The sequence below is a fragment of the Lasioglossum baleicum genome, chromosome 5 (genome assembly GCF_051020765.1).
Source record: "Lasioglossum baleicum chromosome 5, iyLasBale1, whole genome shotgun sequence".
Classification (NCBI taxonomy): domain Eukaryota; kingdom Metazoa; phylum Arthropoda; class Insecta; order Hymenoptera; family Halictidae; genus Lasioglossum; species Lasioglossum baleicum.
Window position 1 is genome coordinate 13407127 of NC_134933.1, and position 27007 is coordinate 13434133.

General features: G+C 38.9%; 3 protein-coding genes across 13 annotated transcripts in view; 2 read left to right on the plus strand and 1 right to left on the minus strand.

Moving 5' to 3' along the window:
• P130cas (Serine_rich_CAS and FAT-like_CAS_C domain-containing protein p130CAS) overlaps window positions 1–8259 on the plus strand; it is an 82906-nt gene extending 74647 nt beyond the window's left edge. For all 5 annotated transcript variants that reach the window (XM_076423930.1, XM_076423932.1, XM_076423933.1 and 2 more), the window contains 5 exons: window positions 556–856; window positions 2231–2583; window positions 3412–3704; window positions 3906–4262; window positions 4840–8259. In XM_076423930.1, the coding sequence (XP_076280045.1) occupies window positions 556–856; window positions 2231–2583; window positions 3412–3704; window positions 3906–4262; window positions 4840–5127 (1592 nt within the window). In that variant the 3' untranslated portion in view covers window positions 5128–8259. The remainder of the gene's footprint in view (window positions 1–555; window positions 857–2230; window positions 2584–3411; window positions 3705–3905; window positions 4263–4839) is intronic.
• A 388-nt stretch (window positions 8260–8647) lies between these two features.
• On the minus strand, window positions 8648–11213 carry Vnc (GNAT family N-acetyltransferase vnc). Of its 2 annotated transcripts, none has more exons than XM_076423961.1 (2): window positions 11056–11213; window positions 8648–9483 (listed from the first exon to the last, which is right to left on the minus strand). In XM_076423961.1, exon 2 carries the CDS (start codon window positions 9250–9252, stop codon window positions 8701–8703), a length of 552 nt encoding a protein of 183 aa, XP_076280076.1. In that variant the 5' UTR covers window positions 9253–9483; window positions 11056–11213; the 3' UTR covers window positions 8648–8700. The 2 variants fall into 2 exon arrangements, with proteins under 2 accessions (XP_076280076.1, XP_076280077.1); XM_076423962.1 differs by lacking the exon at window positions 11056–11213 and adding an exon at window positions 10855–10973.
• Window positions 11214–16031: 4818 nt separating this feature from the next.
• Window positions 16032–27007, plus strand: part of Schip1 (Schwannomin interacting protein 1) — a 47251-nt gene continuing 36275 nt past the window's right edge. For 2 of the 6 annotated variants that reach the window (XM_076423922.1, XM_076423926.1), the window contains exons 1-2: window positions 16032–16325; window positions 24667–24738. In XM_076423922.1, coding sequence (XP_076280037.1) covers window positions 24680–24738 — 59 coding nt within the window. In that variant the 5' untranslated portion in view covers window positions 16032–16325; window positions 24667–24679. Of the gene's footprint in view, window positions 16326–16363; window positions 24380–24666; window positions 24739–27007 lie in introns of those variants that run through there. The other 4 variants (XM_076423924.1, XM_076423925.1, XM_076423927.1 and 1 more) reach the window with 3 other exon arrangements.

Consider the following 27007-nt stretch of genomic DNA (forward strand, 5'->3'; position numbering starts at 1 on the left):
CAATTGCATCTGCGTGTACGAGCCCTTCAGTTGCTGACTGTATCTAAAACTATTTTAGTATTTTCATAAGATGAGAAACTTAAAAATTTGTTGGAAGCAACAATTAACCCTTTGCACTCGAAAATTAAGCATTTCTTTCGATTTAGAATATTTCCATTTCCTATGATTTTTTTGAAATTTTATAGGAATATAGGAAATTTTATGGTATAAATACCTCATACTATACCTAAATGTTTAGTAATAATTGATTAGAGATACCTATATATTTAATCATGTAAACAATATATTAAATAATGCTACAGCAATTTTTAGTGGCGCCTTAGAGTCGCCATTGGAGTGCTAAGGGTTAGAATACTTGCGATTGTTATGGTATTTTTACAAAAAATGACTGTGCGGTATGCAGGGTTAATGAAGCTTTGAAAATTTACAAAGGGGAGCAGTCGTAAGCCAAACCTAGGAGATAGAACCAATGATACAAGCTTAGCTCCCCATTATTCCTCGAGCTGGCTACACGAGGATTTTGATTAGCATTTCATTCCCCTAAACTTCTTTCAGGGCGGTACACAACGGGCACCAGAAGTTCGATAGACAATGGCGGGGATGTGAGCGAGTGTTACGACGTTCCTCCACGAGCGGTCCCAGTGATTCCATCGCCGGCGAGCAGTCCGAGTCCTGCACCCTCTTGCTATGATATCCCGAGGCAACCCACCTCCTGCACGCCGAACTCAAATTGCTCCGGAGGTTCTGGTGTGACACCCCTTGATTGCTACGACGTGCCGAGGCCATTGCAACCCCTGACACCGAGCAGCTCCGCGTCCAGCCTCACGAACGACGGGTCCCTCAGCGGATCGAACAGGTACGCGATACCTTGAATCGGATGTTGATACAGTATGCTAGAACGAACTAATTGGTCCCGGAACCTCGTTATAGTATCTGTTCATTCTACCGTACCCTGCGCTGTCTGAATGGTTTCTAACTCAAACTGAAACGGAAGTTTGTTCAGGGCTGCTTAGGCCACTTTATACAATTGAGTTTGTAGAAGGTTGGCCAACACACTTTTCCAGATTGCCTTTTTAGTCACACCTATTTCGTCTGTATAGGTTCTAAGGTAGTGACTGTCGTTTACAATCTTCATAGTCGCTAGCTTCTTATAGCTTCAGCACTGTTAATAGAAATCGGATACAGTTAACTATCAATGCATGGAACGAGTTTTATTTTGGCCCGTGCTTTTTTCTTCGTCGGTTTTCATATAATTCTGCAAAAATTCTGTGCCAAGTCTTTTTTTTTTAGCATTTCATTCACAAACGTTATCGTTGAGTTTGCCTTTAATTCTCCGTCGAATTTTCTGAGACCGGCAACAACAACGTTTAACCGTGCAACCCAAGCGCACCGGAGCATCAACATTGAGTACAATGAACTGTGTATATTTGCGAAGGTAGCGAGACACACAGCTGCCACGAAGAGATTTATTTCGAGAAGCTCGGGCTTAAATACCGGACCAGTGCCAACAGCGGTCGTTCCTACCGCGGCTTCGGAGAAATTGGTTCCGCTTACGCTTTGGCAAATGACAAATACCCTGCCACGACGATTTCGTCCGTGATTTTAGTCGAAAAGCAGATTACGTATTCAGAATCTGAAGCTTTTGAGAAAGTTCGACCAAAAAAAGCTTGGAACAGAAACACGCTTTGACTTGTACAACTATAGTTGTCTCCGTTTCTACGGATTCCAAGCTTTTATAAAAACTCATTCTTCTCGCTGATGCGCACAGAAAATTCAAACTCAGATGAATCTGTAGTAACCCCTAAATTTAACCCCTTGCTGTATTTTAACGAGCATCATGAAGATTTCAAACAAATATGAATAAACAAGTCTAACAAATATGGATGAATGTTACGCGTTTCTTTTTAAATGAAATAAAATTTGATTCGCTTGTAATTAATATTTAAGCATTAAAATAAATGTAGCCATTCAAAAAATATACATTTTTGTTTTTTCCCTTCTACGACGCTTTTGTGCATAAAAACGTTCTAATCACTGTGACTGTAAAAAAAGAGGTACGGCAAGGGGTTAAAGAATACAAAATTCCCTTCTCGTGATCAATGCATTCAGAAAATGGAAAATCAAACGGAGCTGCATTAAATTCTATCCGATTTCAAAACTCTCGGAGAATTTCCTAAGATTTTCCTTTGATAGATATATTCAGAGCCTAACGAGATGCTTTCTCTTTCAGATCCAGCCTCGCTGCCCCAGATTACGATGTACCCCGATCGCGTCTTCCAGCTTCCTCGTTACCGTCCCGGCACAACACGCCCGTGCCTAAAACACCAACACCGCCACCACCATCGCAAACACAACAGATCTACGATGTTCCAGTTAGCAAGGAACTTCCGTTGGAGCTGGACTCCGCATTGGAAGGGCTGCAAAGGCTGCAGAACGAAGCATCGGCCGCAATAGCTAGGTTACTTGGCTTCGTCAGCCCCGTTTGGAGAACGCCTCAACGACTGGACGCAACCCTGATGGACCTCAGACTGGCGGCCCTGAGGCTTAGAACATCTTTGCATGACCTGGCTGAATTCGCTGAAGGTACTTGCTACATTACTCATCTATATCTCTATTCGCATCTTCTTTTGCATTCATTACAAGAAGTCCCTAGTCTGGTCGATTTAGTTCACATGGACCTTTTAGTACCTCTTACTTTGTCAATTTCTATCAAGTCAATTACATATACTAAGAAATCCTCTGCTGTCTTAAGGGCGTAGTCTCGGTTCCAGGATTGCAAGGGTGCGCGGTGCACCTTCTCATTTCTCGATAATGCAAAGATTGGGGTTTTCAGTAGTCAAAAGCGCTAGATAAAAGATCAATCTAGGCCGAAGTCACCCTCGGAAGTCCTATTATGAAGTTTACGAGGCGTAATTTACATTATTCGACAGCATAAAGCTGCGCATGTAGCTATTTTCGTAAAGCTGCGACAACTACATGCTTCCAAATAATGCAAATTACTTTCGAGGGCGACTGCGACTTAGATTGATGTTTTATCTAGCTTATCGAGAAATAAGATGACATTCCTACACCCTTGCACTCCTAGAAACAATAAGTACACCCCCTTAACCACTGCACTCGTTGTGCATTTAGCACTACAAAACAAGATTAATTTCCACTGGCCATTCCGTAAACCGTCTGACTATAAATTCTACTTAAGGGTGAAAGTCGCCCTTCGAAGAACGAGCTAAAGAGGAACATCATTGTTGGACCTAAAATGGTGCTTACAGTTGCAGCGTTCCACGATTGCTCAGATTATTCTCACGAAAGACTGTGCGTTAGAGTGGCTGTAGAATAGAACGACCGAGACTTAACGAACCAGAAGAGGAAAGAAGAGTTTTGGGTGAAGGGATTCGTTGAATTTTTCCGCAGGCACTCTGGGTAACGCCGGCAAGGCACCGGATAAAGGTTTGGCCATGAAATTACGACCCCTGGTCAAGGCTCTCCGTGATTCCGACAAGCTCGTGCAGGAAGCTGCCACCGAGCTGGACGCGATGGAATGGGACGCCGGGAAGCTCTGTCGCGGGTGTAACGATGCCCCGACACCTACAAATGGGCCACCTTCCACCGTCGTGCCACCCACACAGCCAGATCCACTCGATCAGCTGATCGCGTGCGCCCGGGCACTTACGGAAGACGTTCGTCAGGTCGCCAGTTTCATTCAGGTGAGCATCTCCACCTGTACCTACGAAACTCTTCAACAGACAGTGTTAGTCTCCTCGAACAACCTCTAATTTATTTCGAAAAATCATAATGAATTTCGGTTTGCGAAGATAAATTAATTTCTGGAGATGGAAGAAGGATCGCGTCAGTCAATCCAGCATTTTTAGAGAAAGTGGTTTCGAAAGAGGTCTCGTGGTTAACAGGGTAACTCGACGCTGCTGTTCAAACGGTCATCAATCATCTCGACGGGCAGCAGCAACAACAGCGGTGCCGGAGAAGATTACGATTACGTGAATCTTGATTCGAGGGAAGTGGTCGCGAAACAACGCGAGGAGCTAAGGGCGGCTCTACCTCAAGAACTCCGAAGCAATTACGACCTGCTTGTATCCGAGGCGGACAATGCGACGATTCAAATGCCACCCACAACCCCAACACCCATGGATCCCAACGACAAACAATTGCTGGCTTTCTACGCCGCCCAGGTGGTCACGCATGGAAACCACCTGACTCACGCCATCGACGCTTTCATGCAAACGGTTGCGCTGAACCAACCGCCCAAGGCAAGTATCGGTTATGGTCGCGTTCAGTACTTAATCGGCTTATCATTGTTGCCGTTGTGTTATTAGAGGGTGGTCGCAAATTTTGCACAGTGCTAATATCGAAACCGTGTCTTATAACATGGATATAAAAGGGTTAAGTACAGTCATTCTGACTACTACCTCAAAGTATTTTACATTATGGTTCATTGATCACATTAGGAAGAACATGAAATGAACTCGAAATGATTCATTTTGAATTTGGACGATGTATTTTCAGAGAATTTTGGAAGTACAGTAAAGTCCCATTCTAAGTCAATTCTTGGTTCTGTGTTGTGACAAAGATCAGGACTCGACACTATTTTTTCGTGGTTTCGCTGAGACTGTGAAACAATACCAGTGCAATACTGAAACTTCTTTATTTTTTACTTATTTTTAATGAAATTCTACCGATATATTTGCGACACTTTTCTGATTAATATGATACCAAACAAGATACAATTTGGCTTTACTGTACATGTAAAGCATAACTTACAATTTATCATATATTTAACATATGCTATATACATAGCATAAATAATCTTTTCATTTGTTTTAACAGGTATTTCTGGCGCACGGCAAGTTCGTGGTGTTGAGCGCCCATAGGTTGGTTCACATCGGCGACACTGTGCACAGAAACGTGATCAGGAATGATGTTCGAACACGCGTGTTACAATGCGCAAACGCATTGAACGATTCACTTGCGCAGACCGTGTCGAAAACGAAACAAGCTGCACAGTTCTTCCCCAACGTAACCGCTGTTCAAGAAATGGTGGATAGCGTCGTAGACGTTTCTCATTTGGCCAAGGACCTGAAGATCGCGATGATTCAGGCCACGCAGCAGCCCTGAACGTCTAACGGTCAGAGGTCCTCATCATCAACACGGAGGAAGCTGACGATACGCGAAAGTTAGCAAGCTTCATTCTTATTCTACAAAGACTTTTTTCGCGTGCAAGTTCCTTAGATCGGCTTGATGGCCAAACAGTTTCTGTTTTAAAAAGATGTTTGGATAAATAGAGCAAGAGCTAAACTTGTCGGCAGCTGTTATTACCGTTCATCAGACTTTCGAGTCGCGATTTTGATAGTAATTAAAAGAACAGGCGGATAGATAAAAAGAAAATAATGTAATCCACAGACTAAAGTTTCTGTAAGATTTTCGATATAGGAGATAATACGTTTTGTTATTCCTACGGTAATGGAACCTACTTATTTGAGTCAAGTTTGGGGCCAAGTATGTCCAAAAGCTGTTTCTGGGCTTACGAGATACGAGAAGAGTGAAAAACTTTGGTTCTTGTAAGATGAGAATTACTTCTTTGGTATGTACATGCTTGGCTCGGAGCATCAGCCTCGCTCAATTGGCAACAAAACGAATTTGGACCACGAATAGAAAAATTGCACAGACTGAAACATTTTGATCGACTAAACTAAGCTCTGTTCATCGCAATAAATAACTCTCGAGGCCTATGGATACTTAGAACTATGCAACTGCCAAAGCACAGGACCCTAGGATATAAGGAAACCTCTTTCGAAACAAGTGTTTTTGTAAAGTACGCTCTGCTTCAATAATTCGTGCTACTCTCAGTCAGGGTGCCTCAATCGGGAAGAGAACAATTTATTCTCCAAGAAAAAACCAAATTTTTCATGTAGGACTTTATGATTGAAGAAACGAGTTCGAAGACTGTCAGCTTGATTTCCTCAACAACAAAGCCCTGTCAAAAAGTTTTATTTTATATGTTTGGCTTAGTTTCCCACCCGCGTGTTGTATCAGGAATTTTGGGACACCTTGTCTAGTTCAAATAATCAGAATCATTGAACCATTGTATACTCGAGAATATAGACAATGTATCCTTTTATAGGAAATACATGTAACCGTGTCGTTCGTTAGCTAAAAGTGTGGAGTAAAACAACATAAGAGACATCATAGCAAGTGTAGAATATGTTTGAAACGATTCTCAAGTCGAGATTCGTTTCAAATGTAATGCGCCGTTGTCATTGCCAGCGTGTTCAATATGATCGTAACCGTGTTGATAACACTCATCGAACAGCTCTGCATTTGTGCCTCTCTCGTTTGGTAATTTTATTTAAAAGCATGCTCGGACATTTACTAGAAAACCGGTGCAAGGTCCCAACACTAAAGCATCGGTAGTCTAAAATCGTCAAGGTGTTGTTGCGCAATCATCGTGCGTTCATATTTACAAAGAAATTCGACATAATGCATAGTATTCGAACGATTCTTGAAACGAATTTGTAGAATACTATGTGAACTACGAATACGTCTTTTAGAGGCCGATTTTAACGAATTTTTATAAGATTTTATTACCGGTACACGACTTTTTCGTGTCGGTCCTTTTTACGACCCTTCCAAATTACAAATCCACATCGGAGACTGTGAAAAAAAATCGAAACATGAAATTTGTAGACTGTTTACAATCATTCCAATATTGATTCGACTACGCTCTCCTTACAAGGGCTATAAAAACAATAATTCAATACAAGTACGATGCTCTGTCGGCCAACGATATCCGGTGATCGTAAAAGTTGTAATTGTGTCGTCAGTAGAGATTAGATCCATTGCTAGATTAGCCACTTTTACGGTCATCGAATCTTAAAAAAGTTTTGTTAACGTACGTACCGAGAAGATTGCATTTCTGTAAAATGCAGTGAAATCCTTTTTGGTTCACTGTTTTCCTGGGAGTTATTTGTCCCTATACGCTGCCTTTAGAGAGGTAATTGACAACCGCACATTTATAATGCAGCCTTTCGTCTCCTTTTTTCACGGAGAAACACCGGAGCGATCAGTAAAACGTGAAGCGCTCGAAATACCAAGAACAGAATCGGGCTGTATTCAACTGAGATACATAATTATCGATTTACAATTAACGAAAATATGTACTTTCAGAAGATCATCCGTATTTAGAGTATTTACCACGATAGCTTATACATGTAGTTTATTTTTTAGAAGGTATATTAATCGGTCATATCGCGTGAACACGAACCTCGTTTACGGACTTGTATTATAATTTATTGGCGACGTGTTTTTTGTAAGATAACAGGCATTCAAGGCAGTTAGAATTAATGTATATTTAGAATTTATACATAGTCGATACTAAATAGGTGCTTATCATTCTTGTTGAATCGTATCCCCGATAAAGCAGACAATTTACCTTTGATATCGAAACGTATGACACGTATATAAATATGTATTATCGGCCGAACGAGTAAAAACCTTATCGTTTTGTAACGTTCTCCTCGATTTAACCTTTGTACATTGTACCTGGAATTCTTTCGTGCTAAAATACGTTTGCGATCGATGTTCTTAGAAGTATAATAATCGTGAAGGAATTATACTGATAGAGCTCTCGCAGTATCGAGAACTTCGTTAATTTTTCGGATATCGTTCGTAAGTGACGAAGTTAAATGCTAATCAACGTTTAGAAATTTAATCGAGCATATTAACCAGCGAATTTGAAGATTAATCAAAGTTTCACTTGGGATTAACGTGTCCTTTGAATCGAATGAATTGTATCGCTTTCAGGGCGTTTAATATGTACATATAAGTATATATATACTGCCTGTTATTAGGTATATATATACACACAGACACAGACACACACACGCATACAATTATTCCTATACAGTGTAGACATAAATACAATAATATATCGACGCAACAGGTAAAAAAAACAAGCATTTGAAAAAATCGTGCAATATCAAATCTTAACGTTTAAGCATTGAATTATACTCAAAGAACTGCGGAAATATTTACAGATAGAACAAACGAATCAGATTTGTTTTGCAGAGATACGGACCGAAATTTTGAACGACAAATGCACTGCGATACATTTTGCGTTGAAAAAGTTGGTATCATCTTGCACTTCATTTGCTTGGTGACGTCTGGGTGATAATTTTGTATACTGACGAGTTATTTGTATATTATAGTTTCATTGGTTCAATAAAGATTAATTAAATATATGAGAAAGTAGAATGATCTTCTAGTTTCAGCTGATCATTTTATTATGTTTCCAGGTTTTTGATTTTTAAATAACACAGTATATCAATTAACTATACGCAATGATACATTTATTAAAAACTTTCCAACTTAATTTGCATGAAAGTACATACAATAGTTTAGATGTCTCTGACGTGCATAAGTATCAACAAATACACCCCTTTGTTAGCGGCACATAGAATATTTTATATGTCTCAGGTAAGGCTTGAATAGACGCAAATACTTTACCCAGTATTTGTAACGTTCTTGTGATAATGTACTGGTCAAACATTCAAACCATCATGCTCGACGATCTCATGCATATTTATAAAAATATGCACAAATGACACCAATTTCTGTCCAAACAATATGGAACTAATAATGCAAAAAAAATCATTTAAACTCTATCTGTATATAAATATCCGAAACAAATGATTAACGATCGCAGCATCGTCCAGTGTGCGTGTGCGTATTGCCATCCTTGTTCATTTTCTCTCTTGAAGCGTTCTTTTCCATATGAAAACTGCTGAGATCTCGTTTCATAGCGTAAGCATCTTCTCCATCTGCATAATATTTGGGTTCCACTTCCGACACCTCGAACTGTAAACTGCTCGTGTACAAATTTAAAGCTGCCCGGTTACTTCTACGCACGTGTAGCGATACGTATTTTGCTCCAAAACATTCTACCATCGCTCTGGAGGCCTGATTCATAAGCTTCTGGGCTATACCAAGTCTTCTATGAGATCGTTTCACCGCCAAACTGGTAATGTGACCATGAGGATTGTCCTCACAATCCTCCTCCATCTTGGCGAGAACGTAGCCTACTATTCTGCCTTTTTCATCCTCTGCCACATAGCTCAATTGTGGCCAAGAAAGAGCATGGTACAAATAATACTTCATTTGATAATTCTCAGGCAAACAATGTAAATTACAGTGCTGTATGTTCAGCAAATCGTCCGTCGTTGCACAGCGTATGTTTATAGACATCTTTGCGAACGAAAATGTTGCGGATACACGAATAATACTCTTCTTCAACTGAATGTTCCCTTACTTGCTTCTTTTTAACTTCTCAAGCAAAACTTCAATCTCTGCGAATTTTCTTCATACGTGATCTACCGTTCTTTAAATCGTTGACTGAGGAAGATTCGCTTATTCCTCCCATCAACTCTCGCACAAAACGAAATCTTGAAAGGAAAAACTTCCAAACTAAATACCAACCTGTGAAAAGAAAAACATATAAATGTTTCTATGAAGTTATGTTTATAAATCTTTTGGAAAATATGTAAAGAAACGAAAAGTATATAAATTTATTGCAAAATTATTGATAACACTAAATCAAAACTAGATTATGTAACATGTCCCAGTATGCATGGTACAGATGGAAGACAGGTGATTCTACAGGTGTCTCTTTTTATAATGCAATGACTGAGTATTCTTTTTCAGAGAATAAGTTGTTCTCATCCCGTAAATAACGTAGTTTGTATAATGCTGCGATAGCTACATGCTGCTGAATAATGCAAATTACGTTTCGTAAACGTAAAAATAGGACTATTGAGAGTATTTGTGGCCTAGATTGATCTTTTACCTAGCGCTTTCGACTACTGAAAAACCCCATCTATGCATTACAGGTTTTGTATTCCAAATTCACCCTTTTGCAAATCAAATATACTATTTTATATATGTTTTATATATAGCATAATTTTACTTATAAATAAAATTTATTTCAATGTCAACCAACACGACTGTCGTGTATTCCTTTTATAAGTATGAAAAAATAACTGTTATGTGATTTTTGGTCAAAATGCGGCGATTAATTAACTTACTAGTCGTTGATGGTAAAAAAGAACTACAAAATCAAGATAACAATCTTGTAAGTAAAAAACCAAGAATGACCATAATATCTTTTTTTTATCATAATACAATCAAGAAACTTGAAATTTGTAGATAGAATACATTGGGTACAAAATTGCGTTTGTTTAATGTCATTGCTAAAAATCGGATATTTCATATGCAACAACCTTATAATATCTTCGCATTATCGAGAAATGAGAAGGTGCATCCCGCACACTTGCAATCCTGGTAACGAGTCTACCCCCTTATTTATTATTATTCTCAATGACAGTCCAGTCGAGTTCAACACAAGATAAATAAAAATTGACATTCTTTTTCAACTAACATAAGAATAGTGATTATAAACTATTTATACACGTGACGGTAGAGGTTATGTATTGTGTCAATAGTCTTGCAACTGTATATGTTTGACTCGGAAACTAAATATATGACAATAAACTCGACACACGAGCAACAATGTTTTGAAACAATCCGCGTACCGCACAGCATTAATGGAACGTTACTATCAATTCTTCTCGTTCTTACCCAGCAGCACCAGGCCAAATACTATGAGCAGACTCGATATCACGGAGAAGGCTGCCAGGACGATTTCCTGCATTATTAAATCCGTACCTCGACTACGAATTATACTAAACGGACTTCCTAGGACGGCGCACACGGGAACAGTTTCATAACCTTTTTCTGTTTCTTGCTTTCCTGGCAAGAGAAATAAATTCACCAAATATAGGAACACTCAACGACAAACTTAGCAGAACGCATTAGGCTCGCGAATTTTATCTACGGCTTTCCGCTCGTTGATGACACGCCATTTTGAATTGGGCAGAGTTAGCACGAGTATAGGTTAAGAATTTTTTTCCCCCTCCAATCAAGCAAGCCAGTCTCGTCGTTGTGATTTAGAGAAATATATAATTTTCTAAGGTTTTTCCGTATGTAACTTACCGGAGTATGTTTTATTCACCAAATGCCCATCGTTTACATGAAACTTTGAAATAGAGCACAGAGCAATGTGAAACTCCGGCGTTTTCGGAAAACCAACGCAGTGCGCACGTGCATAGAAATTGTGTTCCGTGAATTTATCTGCAGCATTTCGGAGTATCGAAATCGAAACCGTAGATTCTACGTCATAGAGTAAACACGAAACCAGAGGGAAAATAAATTATATAGGTTCTGGTCCATGCTAAAAATGTGGTTGCAACAATGGCAGTCTCTCGTCGGTGATGTGGCGAATAGAAATTTACTTTACCGACATCTGCCACATTAGTGCGGCCACCGACGGATACTATTAAAGACTGCCAGTCCCTGTGCTATTCAGCGAGCCCGGTAACCGGGCGCAACGGGCGCGGGGATAACGTGAAAGTTACAGTGATCTGATATACCACGTCGCTAAAAATTCGAAATAGTGCCACAATAATGCCAAAACATCGTCTGAAATATGGCGGAGAATGTAACATTTAATAATAATCGATATAGTTTCGTGATAATTCGCATTCTCGCCGATGCATCGCGACGAGAATCTCCTCAGTGGTCTTCTTCACCGACAAAATGCCGTCGTTGGCCTTCTGTTTCTCTGGATGGAGCCAGAATATATCCTAGAGGGCGTAAGAAACACCGAAAAATTCGGGCTCGCCAACTCCCATAAGGCTGGCAGCACAGACTTAAGATTTGTACAGACTGTGCATGCTATTGTTCAGTCGCGCCGGGATCCTGAATTACCGACCCTGTAGAAAATGCCCTAGTACGACAGCGGACTCTATCGAAATGGAACGGTCAGCTAGTGAACTACATGACGTTACAACGCGAAAGGTGTTTGGCTCAGGACGCTAGATTTTACAGCGTTGTCAGCTTTAAAAGTGCAATGTTGCCGGATTATATTCGTACAGTAACCGTCGATGCCCGCCTGCCCGCATCGGAAGCGTTTCAGCGGTTTCTTGTCTGCTTTCCGGAGCTGTCGAAATTCAGAGTCATATTGCTCCTTAATTTAAAGTATAGAATTTTCATTCGTTAATAATTTTATTAAACGATTATCTAAATATTCGTTGACTTGTTAAAAAATCTTTTTAATGTTTTTAATTGTTTATGTAAATATAAAATTTTTTAATGTTTTGATATTTTTAATTCGTAGATTGTTTAATGCATTCACGTAAACCTAATTATATATGTACGACGTTCACTTAAGTAATCTACAGAACAAAAGTATAGTTTTAAAAATTATGTTTTGTACATATTGGTAAGAAATGTTAACGTATCAAACTAATTAATTTAAATTTGAATACGAAAGGTATTATTTTCCGATACGGAAGTATTAAGAAAAGTGTAATCAATCATGCACGGCATGTGTAGGCTGATATTTGTATATTAAAAATGACGCGCTTTCCTTTCTGAACGGATGCAATTTTGGGTTTAGTTATTCCTTTTTTTCGACTTATATTCAAACCGATGCGAGTTTCAGGGTTTTTAATTTTTACTTAAAAAGGTGTCGTTGGCCAAGAGTGGTCACTAATATTGTTCTCGAGGTATAAATAGGATCATTTAGTCGTAAACAGTCTGCTGGTATTTTCTCGAGGCCTGCGGTATAGACAACGGACCATATAATAGCGGTGCGCTCGACTCGCCTCTACCTGAAACGGGGGTACACCATGGTACACCGCGTACTATCCCAGCTCATTGTAACACCAATTTCGAAGGCATGTCATTTCTAAAAAAATCGAAACCGGCTAAATATATAATGTTTAAAAATGTTGTAAATCAAATAAAATTTATACATGTGAACGTATGCAGAAATAATCAAAGTAAACACCATAAACTTGTGGAAGTTTGTTAAAAAAATTAACAATGCAAGAAACAAACTTGCATAACTATATTGAATAACTGCGTAGAATTATCAGATATTATTGCATATATCAAATTTTATTGTAATTTTGTAATTAACAGAAACGGGATCACATTCTTAACAATCATATAAATGTACGCAAAGATATTAATGCTCATGAATCTATTACTTTACATTACTTGTATGTAGTACTTCATAATTATCCTACTACATAATTTTTACCATTCAAATACACGCGCCATATACATTTGTAATCTTCAAATCATATTAAGTGTCCGTAGTAGAAATTGGGTATACAGAACATCCGGTACTTGCTAATACGTTGCTATCGGTAACATTGGGCGCGACACCGAAGTGGTATTGGGGCCGCTTTGGCCCCAGCAAATCCGGCGTGACAGAACAATAGCATGAGACGTCTGTACAAATCTTAAGTCTGTGCTGGCAGTCTTTAATAGTACCTCGTCGGTGGTGCGGCCAGCGCAGCGTGGAGCCGTGGAGTACTAGCAAAAAGGTTCTGTTCCAGGCTGAATAGTCTATATTTCTATCATGCTTCATTTTTACTACGGTATATCGCGCGTATTTTTGAGCGGTGGAAATAGTATTTATGAAACATGTATTACAAAAACACGAAATATGGTAAAACTAATTTGATTTCTATACGTAACTTTATTTTTATTACTGATGTCATTTCAAAGAAAGAAAGTATATGGCAATAGTTTTACGCACTTTAAACCAATGCTCTGCTTTCTATGCAATTATGTTAATATAATTCTATTCAGTTATTGAGATTATAGAGATCGATATATATAGATAGAGATATAGTTGTATGTATGTATACATATGTAAGTATGCATCCTCAATATAGGAATTTTATCTTTGCCTTATTTGTAATTTTATTTTCATCTTTCTTCTTATAACTGCACCGAATATTATCGTTTTCAGTACATAATTATATAGCAATCAGTAACACTTTCATTAATTACTTTTAATTTTGAAAAATCATTCATTTGCGTTCCATTAAATAGTATAAGATAACTTGGACAAAGATTTAATTGCAATTTTCGACGATTTACAGTTTACAGGTTCGATGGAAAATAAATTTAAATCCAAATACCTGGAATTAAATAGTTATCCAAATTCACGTACATTTAATGATCAATTCTCCACACGGAGCTTAAGTATATAGTAAGACTTCCGTAATGATCTACATATATTGACTGTGTAACTGTAGGTACAGAAGCCTGTGTACTGACTCGCAACTAACTTGTGATTAATTAGTGGAAGCCTTGTTTGATGTTCTGGATGTGTTGACCGAGTCTAAAGTAGCCGTTTCAATGTATGAACTATTTTACTTTATTCATTATCAAACTCGCTATAATTGCCGTGCAATCAAAAGTAAAGGAAATTGTGCAATGTGAATCCGTATCAGAAAACTGCGACTGCAATCTGCTTTCTGCAAACTGATTTAGCATAAATTATATGCACGATGTATCGTATCGACACAGCCTTATGAGTAATACCTGAATTATTCGCGTAGTATCACGATTACGTGGCGATACAGCAGGAACTCGTTTCCCGGTCGTTGACTTCATGCGAAACCGCAGAACAATGTTTTGGTGCAAACATTTGAATCGACAATCAAAAAAAAATACTTACCTTTTATTTTTAAACATATCCATGGAAAGTTATATGTAGAACAATTTGAAATTTTTGTAGACGAATTTTCAGAGAGAGAAACTCGAATCAAATAAAATCTTATTTTCCGTGGTAGTAGCCTTTTTAGATTTGAAATAAATCAAAATCGTACTATTACATTCTGTCGTATTTTGTTCTAGCATTTTTTGAAAATTTTCAAAAGCCATAATTGCATAAAGATCCGCAGTCTAGTTATATGTTTCCTTTTCTTCCCTTGTGCACTGTTCAAGAAATTGGGACAAATATATTTTTAGTTCGCAGACAATGTGTACAAACTGTTGATGTTCAACTATTTATACATTTCAGCAAGGAAGATTAGAGTTGAAAACAAAGATCTGCTTTTGGTAAAAATTCACGTGAACAGTTCACGGGGGTTCCGAGAATATTATTTGATTGATGGAATTGCACTTTGCGCGATACGATTAATTACTTTAATAACCTTAACTGCTTATTGTGGAGTGTAAATACTATATTCGACAATGAATTGCACGGTTCGTTATTAAATCCAATAATTGCATATTCTGAGCTATATTTTACTCTAGACAGACTTTCTGCTTTCAAGCGATAGCTTCTTCTCCTGGGCGCATGGCAACAAACAATAGAATCCAGGACAATGAAGTTTAATCATCAGCCTCGTAAAACAAAGTATCGGAGAACGAGATATAATTGACTCCGTTTTAATATACTAGCAGCGCCAGTTTGCTCGTCCATTCCAAGTTCTATGTATGTACTGCGTTTATTCGTCCATCTTGTGTCAACAACGAAAACCATGAAAAAAAGTCCCGTGGAAAATGTGTCACGGGAAAAATCTATCCTTCACAATTCCGAATATATTCTATCGATTTTCAGAACTTTTAGGAATGATTGGATAAATCTTTTAAATTAAACATACACTATAATAAAAATAGCAAACAGTCTAGATGAAACAGTCATTCTCATAAAGCAACTAATGCCAGTCACTTTTTATGCTCGGTAGGTTTATTGTTTAAGCATCAAATTATGGAAACACATTTTCGGGTGTCTGTAAGAAAACGTGGTAAAAGGAGATCTGCTTTTTCACCCCGTCGCGCGTCGAAGGAACACACTCGTTCAAGTTTGCTCAAGCGGTTCTGAATATCGGTGAGACGGCAGTCAACGCATAAAACGTTCACCAAAAATCATCCCTGTCGTCTCCATGAGATTGCACACTGGACAAAATCGAGCACTGTCAATATCGAGCCGCCTAAAAACGAACTCCCGTTCATCGCCGACAGTGGCGTCAGTAACGTCCATGGTTTGCCCACGCGCATGCACCACCCCCGTCGAGGGGGTGTTTAGGGGAGAAAGAGAGAAAGAACGAGAGAGAGAGAGGGGGAGAGAGAGAGAGAGAGACAGAGAAGGAGGGGGAAATCGAACGCCGACACCGTTCCTCGCAGTCTCCTCCTGTGGTTCGCGCGTGCACCGAAACCATCTTCCTTTCTGCGTGGCTTCGAGAGGAAAAAAAAAGGAAAAAAAATAGAAATCGCGAATCGAAACATTCGAAAGACCGATTTGTTTCCGCAGCGATTCAGTGTCTTTGTTCCATCCTAATCGCCCACCCCCGGTGGATCTAATGCGAAGACAGCGACCGGACGCAGGGGATCATCGCAAAACCTGAGGAGCTCGAGTCTTCGGAAAAATCAACAGCGGCTCGTAACGCGAGAAAGTAAGTACTCACTAGAAAACGTCGATTGCATGAGAAGTCGAGGGAATTTTTGCGAGAAATCGATATTAAGATGCGCACCCTGTGACTCTAACCGAACGACGCGTCCTCGGGATACTCGATTATCGGAATCAGCAGGAATTACGAGATATTTGTTTTTGTGAAAGATCTGAGGTTTCTCTAGCGTTCGCGAGAGATTAACAGCGACCTCGATATGCTAGTTACGGGCGGTCGCCAGTAGGGCGATTAACTCTAGACGGAGTATTACACTTGTTTATGCTGAGAATGTTCTAAATAGACTGCGAAGCACAATTACTCTCGTCCGGATTATTTTCTGCTATGAGAAAATTGGATGAAGAAGACTTGTCTCTTCTCTTAAGGGGCTTAAGAAATGGAGGAAAATCTGGCTGGTTGGTCTCGGCGAATATTTGGCCTCCTATATGGTTAACCCTCCTATATGGTACTCAGGAATTGCTCCACAAGAAATTCTGATGTATTCATGAGTCCATAGTTTAACGCTTTGCACTCCTTTGACGAATGAAACGGTTTTTTATATGTATTGGGTTCTTCCTTTATTCATTTAATTTTTTATTTTTTAGTTGAAAACAAATATAAATTACAACGAAGTTTGAGAACTATATTTAATATAATTAGTAAACGAAATTGTTTAAAAGAAGTAGCGGTCAAGGAATTGTCCTTGGAAGAGAATTTCAAATAAAACACCTAAAATAGTAGAGCTGCAAATAGTTGGTAGCAAAATTGGAATATAATTCGGGGTGCAAAGGATTGAATGAATACATTTCATTATTTACGCGAGAGAAAACAAGAAGATAGGATCTTCTTCAGAATCTAGCCATCGCGACAATAATTAAGTATAAAACTATTATAGAAAATATTTTAAAAATTTCCGCAGAATATAAAAATACACAAATAAAATTTTTGGGAGGGTCCTCTTAAAAAATTGTACATCATGCAGTACTATAAATAAACCTCTCCAAGATAATACAAACCAGAATAGAATTTTTGTTAGTTTTTCTGAATATTAATATTCCAGGAATTTCAACATGTAAAATAATCACTGTACATTTTCAGGAGTAATTTCGTTAAAAACCAACATGTAAACAAAGGGTATTTCTGCAACGAGATTCGGATGGAACCTCCGAGATGCTAGATACATTTTTCTACGTTTACGTGCTAAAAATGATCATTATAATCGAGAGCATGGTATTTGGAGCGGAGTATCATGACGGCGCGTATCCGAGATACTTGACACGAAAATGAAATTTTCGTGGCTCGAACACGGAGAACTGTGCTGCCAGTTACACGATGGCGCCGCGAAGTCTAATGCTGACGAAAACTCGACCTCGAGTGATGAAGATGGGAATATCTCATTGGTATGCTTGAGGCTCGCCAAAAAATTCTGCGAGGGTGGTACGAAACATTTTCTTTTTCGTCGTCAATGCATTCATTGAAAAACGATTTCAGAACCTGGCATTCTTATCAATATAACGATACCAACTATAGGAAGACTCTAAATTGACTAACGTGTTTGCATAATTCTGAACGTTCATTACAGAGCATTCACAAATATTCATTCTACAATTTTACATGCACATTCTATTTATTATTTCTTCTATCATTTACCATTTTTTCCGTTTATATGCATAGACTTTATGGATGCATTTTTGCAATAAGATTTATCTAAATGTTTAGATCTACAATGTTTGATAAAATCGATAAACTCTGTAGTATTTTTCTTTTCACACTAAACCTACTGAGCCTTAAAAGGTACATGTTCCCTTATAAAAATGACAACCTATTATAATACGTGCTCTACTAAAGATATTAATACAACCAATTCTTATAAAATCATTTTTATTATTTCAATAATTGTGAAATAATAAATTTGGAACCGATAATTTTGACCGGTGGTGGGAGGTTTAATGTGAAACACATAACAAGATATATTATATTACAATTGAATAAAATTCGAATATTCTGCTACAATAATTATTGTCAAATCAAGCAGTTTCGTTTTACAATATTGTCTCAGTTCAATCGTATATTAAATGTTATTGTTTGCAAGCTTTTAAAAAATTCTATATAGAATCTGTCGACACGATACAATTCGTCTACAGCCCGATTGAGATCGAGATAGCATCTCGTCTGGATTCTGGAATCCAACTCCAATATTCTTATTTCCAACATCCGCGCAGATACAGGCTTTATCTTTTATTGTGGTACAGCATACACATAGAATCACAGACAGGAGCATTCGCAACACAAAGCTTTATCGTTAGTATTCTTCGAATATCGTTGCGAGGCTTCATTCGCGCGACTCGTACCGTATAATAATATAATATTTATGCGGCCGCACGCGACAAGCAGTACATCTCAATGAAGATACATAACAGTTCCTCGAACCGAAATCCTGTCTGGTCCCTTTGATTGATGAACGATACCAAAATCGTTTCCGATGGGTACACGCTACCGCTCGAAAGAACATAAACCGATTAAATCGTGCACACATTGTAAAACTAAAGGAAATTGTTGCTAAAGAGTAGGGCGAAATGGGACTCTAACATCAATTAGTAAATCTAAAGTTATTGTATGTAGATCTTTTGCTATTTTCATTGAATATTTTTAGAAAGGCAGACAATAACATTCATTTTTGTTAATGCAGATGTATAAAACAAAGTATAGAGTATCAGATCCGCGTCTAACTTTTTCAGAATTTCTATTTTTTCAGCTATCATTCAGTAGCTTTTGCAATACAAATTGAAATCCGCAGATTGCATACAACACACTAAAAGCTTCGATAAAAAACGCATATTTTAATCCCGGTGAAAATTCTACCACTGTCTGTGCTGTACATCAATTCAATTGTTGTACGTCAGTTGTACAACCATTCACAATGCAAAGCGGCTTTTTGGACTTTATGGTGAACGTTGGTATTTTTTTGGGACAGTAACGAATTCATGAAACACAGAATACACACCTAAAAGCTTCAGCAAAATAACACTTGGAATCAGTTTTTTCGAAGTGGACCAAACGATTTTAGATTTTCTGTGAAGCTAGAACAATTATTTGAGCAGATGAGCTGCAATAAAAATTTTTAGAGAAACGCATTTGGTCAGAATCGCAACGAAAATAATAAAAATTGTTTTCCTATTCTGTGAAGCTGCTTCGTTTCGAAATGAAATACAACTTATTGGACCACAAAATGTCACTAATTGAATAATGAGAATTTTTTCGAGTAGATTTTGGAATCTTGTGGATGTCTGAGTTTGCTGTATAGTGACCTCGCGAGGTTCTGAAACGAAGCAAAGCGTTCAGCCTCGAATTTCCCGCGTCAGCTCCGAAAATTCTGACATCGCAGTTCGCGTCGCGCTTCGTCTGGTTATCGATAGTGTCATCTCCTGTATCGATACTTCGGTAAACTGGGAACCACAGTGTCTGTGTGGCCTCAGTGGAGCTCACCGGCACAAAGTAGAAATGGTCGATCGATGCGTGATTCTGCCAACGGCAGGCGGTGTACAACACGCGACACATAGAACAGAGACGAGAGAAGGAGGGAGAGTGAAGGAGCAAGAGAACACGAATCTCCCCTAACTCAGGGAAACAGTCGGGTGTCACGGCTATTCCGTTCTATGCAACCTTCGGTCTTACACTTTATTCCCCTGCCTGTTCGTCAACTATCTTCCTCGAGTCCTCGCATCTTCAAATGGCAATGACAGAATTTCACTCGCGGGAACACGTGACGTCGCGATCACTTCAAAGGGTGCGTTTACCATCGCGCATGACACTCCCAGACACTCGCAAACCTCTTTATGAAGTGTTTACCTTGATTTCGAACCGAAATGCGTCTGCCAGACGCACAGAGTTCGTAGAATGATTTCGTTGTTGTAATCATTTTCCTATTGTTGCAATTTTCAAGTACATTTCGTAAAGAATTTTAGCCCTGATGAATGACACCGGAGTCACCACTTAAAATTGTTATACCATTATTCAAAATATTGTTTAGATTATTAAATATGTTGGTATGTAATCAATTGTTACACATTTAAGTATTGTATGAGATGTTATATCAATTTTATATCCATAAAATGGAAAAGAATGATATAGAATGGAATTATTCTAGGTCGGAAGAAATGTTTAATTTTCGAGTTAAAACAGCTTCGGCTGCAAAGGGTTAATATTTACCCACGAAGGTAACATCGTAGGTAAGTTTTACAGAAGTATGTAATTTAAAATATCGAGGATTGTTGAAGATTAAATATTATTGGGTGAAATACGAATTGTTGATTCGTAAGATTTTAAGAGCAAAATCTCAAAGCATTTTGTATATGATTTTTATCAGATATTTAAGAAAGATAATCTACTCCTTTTCTTACATCTACATGTGCAATAATTAAGATTTGATCTGACGAAGTTCTGATGAGGAAACCTAAATGGAAAATGCGATAGGGTACTAAAGTTGAGTTGAGTTTGTAGAATATTTTGATCAACAGGCTTCGACTCTATTTTATCAGCTCGATCTCAAGTGTAAAAGCTATCTATGCGATAACTTTGTATCAGCCTTGATCAGCTTCTGCAAACCGCATCGTATCGATTGAATCAAAATCATCGCTTTGAAGAGTTTAACAAACTTCACCTTTTAAAATATCCTCAATCACCGACGCTTTGTTACGTATATTCAGTGCAGAATTAAAATGACCATTAAGCTTATATCTGAATCCTCTTGAATGAAGATTCCAATTTGCGAATGCTTACAAAAATAAAAATAGTAGGTCGAGGAATAAGATCAATACCTAAAAGTTTCGAAATGAGACGTCCCAGTTTATTCCGATATTTGAGAAATCAAGTATTGGCATTTTCGCTCGATATAAAACGTATGAAAGGCCTCCTTGCGTATAGAAAATTAATTTATTATTGGCGGCAGATGTAACAAAATTTTATTAGGTCAATCGATAACGATAGAACAAATGCCATTGTGGAAAGGACTATGAAACAACTCCATGAACCTTCGACTCTGTCGTAACTATTGAAGGTTCTCAGCTAAAAATAAAATCTGGAGTCTTGACTTCTTCAATAAAACTGTATTGTAGTTTTGAGATGTAATTTTTTTAAAATGTGTATTTATGCAGGACAATTTATGGCGTCGAATTAAACCTCTCGTAAGATTTTACGATCTTTCAAACAACGTGCCAAGGCAACTGGATTATTTATTTCTGCGAGCCAACTTTTTCTGGGAGAATTTTACGACCCTCACCTTTTCAATCTCATGCGAGAAAATTACGAGCCCTCTATCGTACATATTTGATGGGAATGTCACGTAAACCGAATTTTCTTCCCCCAAGAAAGAACGCTCTTCTTTCTCCTCCGGTCGCTAACTGTCTCTTTAATAATGAATCTCACTTTATGAAATGAAATTGCAGCAATCTCAATAATGCTATCTACGCCAACATCGATTATTTCTCGAGTAGCATTCAATTAATACGGTCCAATAACTTTTCATTTTCTCGAGCGGCGACTGACTATAGATTACAAGAAAGTTGTTGACACGATTCTTTATAAATTATGTAATTAAACATGCTTTTTATACAAACAACCTTTCCTTTCAATTTTTCAAACGACTTGATTCGCAACTTGCATTACCCCGTTATATTAACATCAATCTTATCTCTGTTCAATAAATATTAAACAATTTAAAACAATTCTTAGATTTAATGTTGCAATAACAGTGTTATTTAATACGTAAAAGAATTTTAGCATTGAAACTTTTTACCTTGTAAAGCATTAAACGTTGTTAGCAATTGCGTGGAAGAATTCGGGGATTAAAACGAAAATTCAAAAGCAGCGTAACGCAAACGAAGGGAACATCTTTTCGAACGCCGTTGGATCACGTAAATCCCAATAAAAATAGATCATGAAACATTATCTACGAGCGATCTGGCTAAACCCGTCTTGAGACTGCCTCGTAGATCGTGGTAAACGGATGAAAAAACTGAAGCCGTAGCAAAGGAGTAGGCGTCAAATAACAGAACTATAGCAAGGGAACGGCAAAGCAGATACGCAAGGTAATCCACCACCGGTTTCAATCCCGAGGGTGCAATCGGAAGAAACAACTTTCAGTTTTATGTACATTCCCAACGAGCTCCGACCTATAAATTTTGTAAAACGCGCGCGACGATGGAATAAAGCAAGCAATAAAACAAGCGAAGTGAAAACTAGGAGACTCCGAAGAAAAAAATATATCGATAAACTTCAGATTTGTACAAAATCGATACGAAAATTTTATTCAATTTTTAACCTACCAGAATTATTAAAAAAAAGGAATGTATTGTAACACTTGACTTGCTGTAAAAATTCTTCTGGTCATTATAGAATCACTTACAAGTGGCATACTTGTTAAAATATTAGGTTGGCAACTAAATTCGCGATCTTTTGTTTCGTAATTCTTTTATTGTATCATTATAACCTCATTCAGTGACTATTCCTTTTGAACTGTATGTATATCATTGGGAAGCTTTGAATTTTGCGATTAATTTGATATAAAATACTTGCCAACCAATATTTGTTGTCAACCTAATAGGTCAAGATTACTTAATAAATATTTTTAGCTTGATGGTTAATTTCACGAATTATTCATTTTCGTTTATATATAAGAGAAAGAAATGATTTTCTGTGTAAAAGCGTGTCGGAGGTGTAGAACTGATAAGCAAATGTATTTCTGACTACGAGTTGACTGAGATGTCTGTTCATTGTTCGCCGTATCTACTTATAAATACGCAACGGTAAGAAAAGGAATTAACTATTTCAGTATCCATTAATGTACGTAGTTATTTGAATTATATTCTTTCAAACTTACGTTCACTTTAATCCTACATTTGTATACTTTTATTTTTTAAAGTCATCAGTTCCTCTTTTCATAGTTTCGAACTTTGGCCTATTCCATACGTGATATATAGAAAGTAGAGAATACTTCGTCTACATTAAATAACACGCTTTCATAATATAAATATTCCAATGCAAAAATAAAAATGTGCAAGCAGTTTTAATATTGATATATCTTCATATGAAATTTTAACGGAGTAGACTGTGTAATGCAGTTCTGGAAATATAAATGGGGGTAAGAAAGTTTAAAGCAGCCGGCAATAGGTCAGTATACACTACACTAATTATTGATTCTGCTTTTAAAATAAATCGTGAAAGGGGGGAGATCATCCGGACAACGAAAAGAAGACCTATATCGCTGAGAATAATTCGATCATCTACTCAAGTAATTTTCTATCCGCGGAAGTTTATTACACGTTCTGTGACATTTTTCACAATCCGTAATACCTCGTAAGTTCATTTGCGATTCGATGGTTTAACAAAATAACTAAACTTTCTCTACCAACTAAGAAAATACATGAACTCACTTGTTTCATTAACAGAAACAATACAGTATCGCGCGTTGACAGCCACGAACTCTTAGCATAGTTATAAACAGAAATCGGTGACAGAAAAACCTGACTAAAAAATAGAACAGAACCGAGAAGCATTTATACCAAAAACGCAGAATCCCCAGGAAACCCACTACCAAAACCGCGGAACAATGTAGCGAGCACCATTGGAGGATCGATTCGCAACCCCGTTCGCCGGGGCATCCGAAAAACCGTGCAAAACCTCGGGCAAAAGTGCATAAAAGATAATTCCCATTCCGGATGCGAGAAGTATGCGCGGGTGGAGGCGCGTGGTAGAAAAAAGCGCCGAAAATGAAAAATTAAATGCGAAAAGACGAGGGGTGACTAAGCGTTTAGGGGTGGCGGGTTGCGCGGAGCAGAATGGCAGGGAGACCGTGTGCGAGAGAGAGAGAGAGAGACAGATTGAGAGGGTGGAGGAGAGAGGGTGAACGGGGGTTGAAGTAGGCAGGTTGAAAGGGAGGAGGCGAAAGAGCGAGGGCGAGAGAGGTAGGAGAGCGAACGGAGAGCGGGACGAGAGGATGTTGGTTGCGAGTCGATAAACCACGGGAAACGCGAGCACCCTTGCGCACGGCTTCAACATGGCGGTCGGTGAGTCCCATTCCCTTTTTCCATCGGTGTACGGATAGGGTAGAGGAACTAGTTGCACGATCGATTCCGTACCATTCGCGTATTCCCGTGGCTCCGCCGGTTGTGAGTTCCAGGGCCTCGAAAAGAATGATCCCGCGAGCCCGATGATCCTCGTCGAGGCCACGCGGCTCGCATACGTGGTGCACCGTCGCCGTCGTCTCGCGAAACACGTCGTTCCCTCTGATTAGTGACGGAGTCCGACGACATTCAAGTGTCACTGACAACACTTCTGTTACCATTGTTTCCAGACGAGGATCCGATATGCGGCTCAGGGAGGCTGTCGTCTCGGTACCGCTGCATCCTGGGGGACTGAACAACAAGTAAGTAGACAACGACCCGCCACCGGACCCGACCCTACAACGCCTACTCTGTCCCACGTAGCCGAATTTTTTCTGTTTACTCCTCGTCTCGCTTCGTTTCACCCTTGCCAACCACCGGCTTATTTTTCCTTGTCGGACTGTCCCGCTGACGCAGAGACAGCCGCATTTGCTCGCGGATTTCGTGAAACGTGACCGCGCCGGGTACACACAGGGTGTCTGACAGTGTGCGGGATTCCTCTTCGAGGTGTTCGAGGTACTGACTCGATTTTAGGTGCAAGTCTGAGCTAGCGAACTGATCGACACTTGCCACGAACACCGGAAGTATACTCTCGCGCCTTTCCAATTACCAAAAACATTCGCCTGTGTTAAAACGTTTGCCTCCCAGCTATATTTAACTTCCACAGTAAAATTGTTTTGTGCATTTACGTCAGACACTCTGTGTACATTTTGCGAATGACGTAGCTTCGTTGACGCCCCTCGATGTTTTCAGTATCGCCTGCTACGTTCAATGATCCGCAATCAACTGAATTCATGAAAAAAATTGTAGATTCGCTGACGTTTCCGCCGTGTAATCTCTGCAGCCGTCGAACGACCTGCGTCGATCAATGGTGTTGAGAGGATTCAGTGTTGTTGTTCGGAGAACTCGATGGGGAGATGTTGACATCTCGAGTTTCCACGGTTCTAGCCGTTCGAAGAACAAACACAGAGTGTTCAATTGCGCGAGTTGAACCTGTTGAAACTCTGCGAATATTTCTGTTCAGCTTCGAAGCTGTTGCATATTGACAAAACGCTTGACGCTTTGCCCACTGGAAGTTTGTTAATGGGATTCTAATTGACCTTACAAGTGTTCGGATAATAGCTGTAACGCTTAGCCAAACTGTGAAGTCCCTTTGAAAATCTGCTTTTACGTAATAATCTCAAAAGAGGATGTTGGATTATGTTACTGTGACTAACTCGTTGGTTTACAATTCAAATGGCTATTGCGATTTCAATTAACGAGTCTGTAGCTGTGGAATAGTGGCGGGTGGGTAACGCGTTAATAATTAATTATTTGTTGTCAACGAACCTACGATTTTTGCCATTAAAAATTGTACACCGCAACTTCGTTTCCTTTGGTTAATGTCGATCGAACGTTCTCTTTCTTTCACGACCGCTAAGTTTCTGAATCCCCGACAGTCTTCGCCAGATCATCCTGTACTTAAAATTAATACCATAAGCCTGCCCTAATTTCCATGTTCGATACCTACTGTTCTCATAGACTAGCTCTCTCTCTCTCTCTCTCTTTTCTTGGCTAAATCAACTCGAGTATCGTCATCGTAGTAATAGCAATTAGCTCACGAATCAAACGCGTAGCTCCACGGAGATCTAGCGTAATCAGATTGCTTTAGATGTTTACTTACCTAGTGTAAATTGTAGAATATTTATTCCAAACCTTATTATTAGCAATGCCAAGGCATTTAACTGAAAAGGAAAACCAGAAGGTTAGTGTTGACTCTAAACGGTCCCCTCTTTTTCATGCAGTTTACCATTTTATCGTTCTCCACCTTCTTTTTCTTTAACATGCATTCTGGGTATATGCGTGCTTCTTATACATATGATGTTGCCGAGTAATTAACACCAGTAACCCCTCAGTCCCGATTTAGTTGATCGGTGTCCACCAATTGTAAATATTTCGCCCCGTTGTCGAACGCATTCAACACACAACAACAACAACAACAAATGACCACACACTCACGCATACACGTCACAACAAGTGATTGTCGCATGTACCCCTTGCCACTCGCAGTGCTCCAGACGATTGTATTGTATACGAAGGCTCATTGAAGAAAATCACGAGCTGGACTTTGTTTATTAAATAGACGTACAATATATTTGTTGATTGTAAATTGTCGCGTCGTCTATCCCACATATCTCCTATCCCGCTAATAGAGTACGAACACACGAGAATCTTCTAGTGTCGTGTTTCATTTACGCTAGATACAACTCGCTTCAAGATAGATCTGTCTATTATTGATTTCGGATGTTGTTGGAGAACGATGACCTGTGTGCACGCCGCCATGCGAGTATTTTAGCGTTACGATTATTACCATGATTACTCTCGGCGCGGCTTGACCAACACGTTCGATCCACACACGATTCAAAGATCTTCGGCCACAACCCCAACTCGATGATACAGCACACTAATTGCACCATCGAGCTCCGTTCGACAATCGGACTCTCGAACCTGCGCGCTTGGACGTACTTTTTTGCGTTGCTTACCATCGTTTCT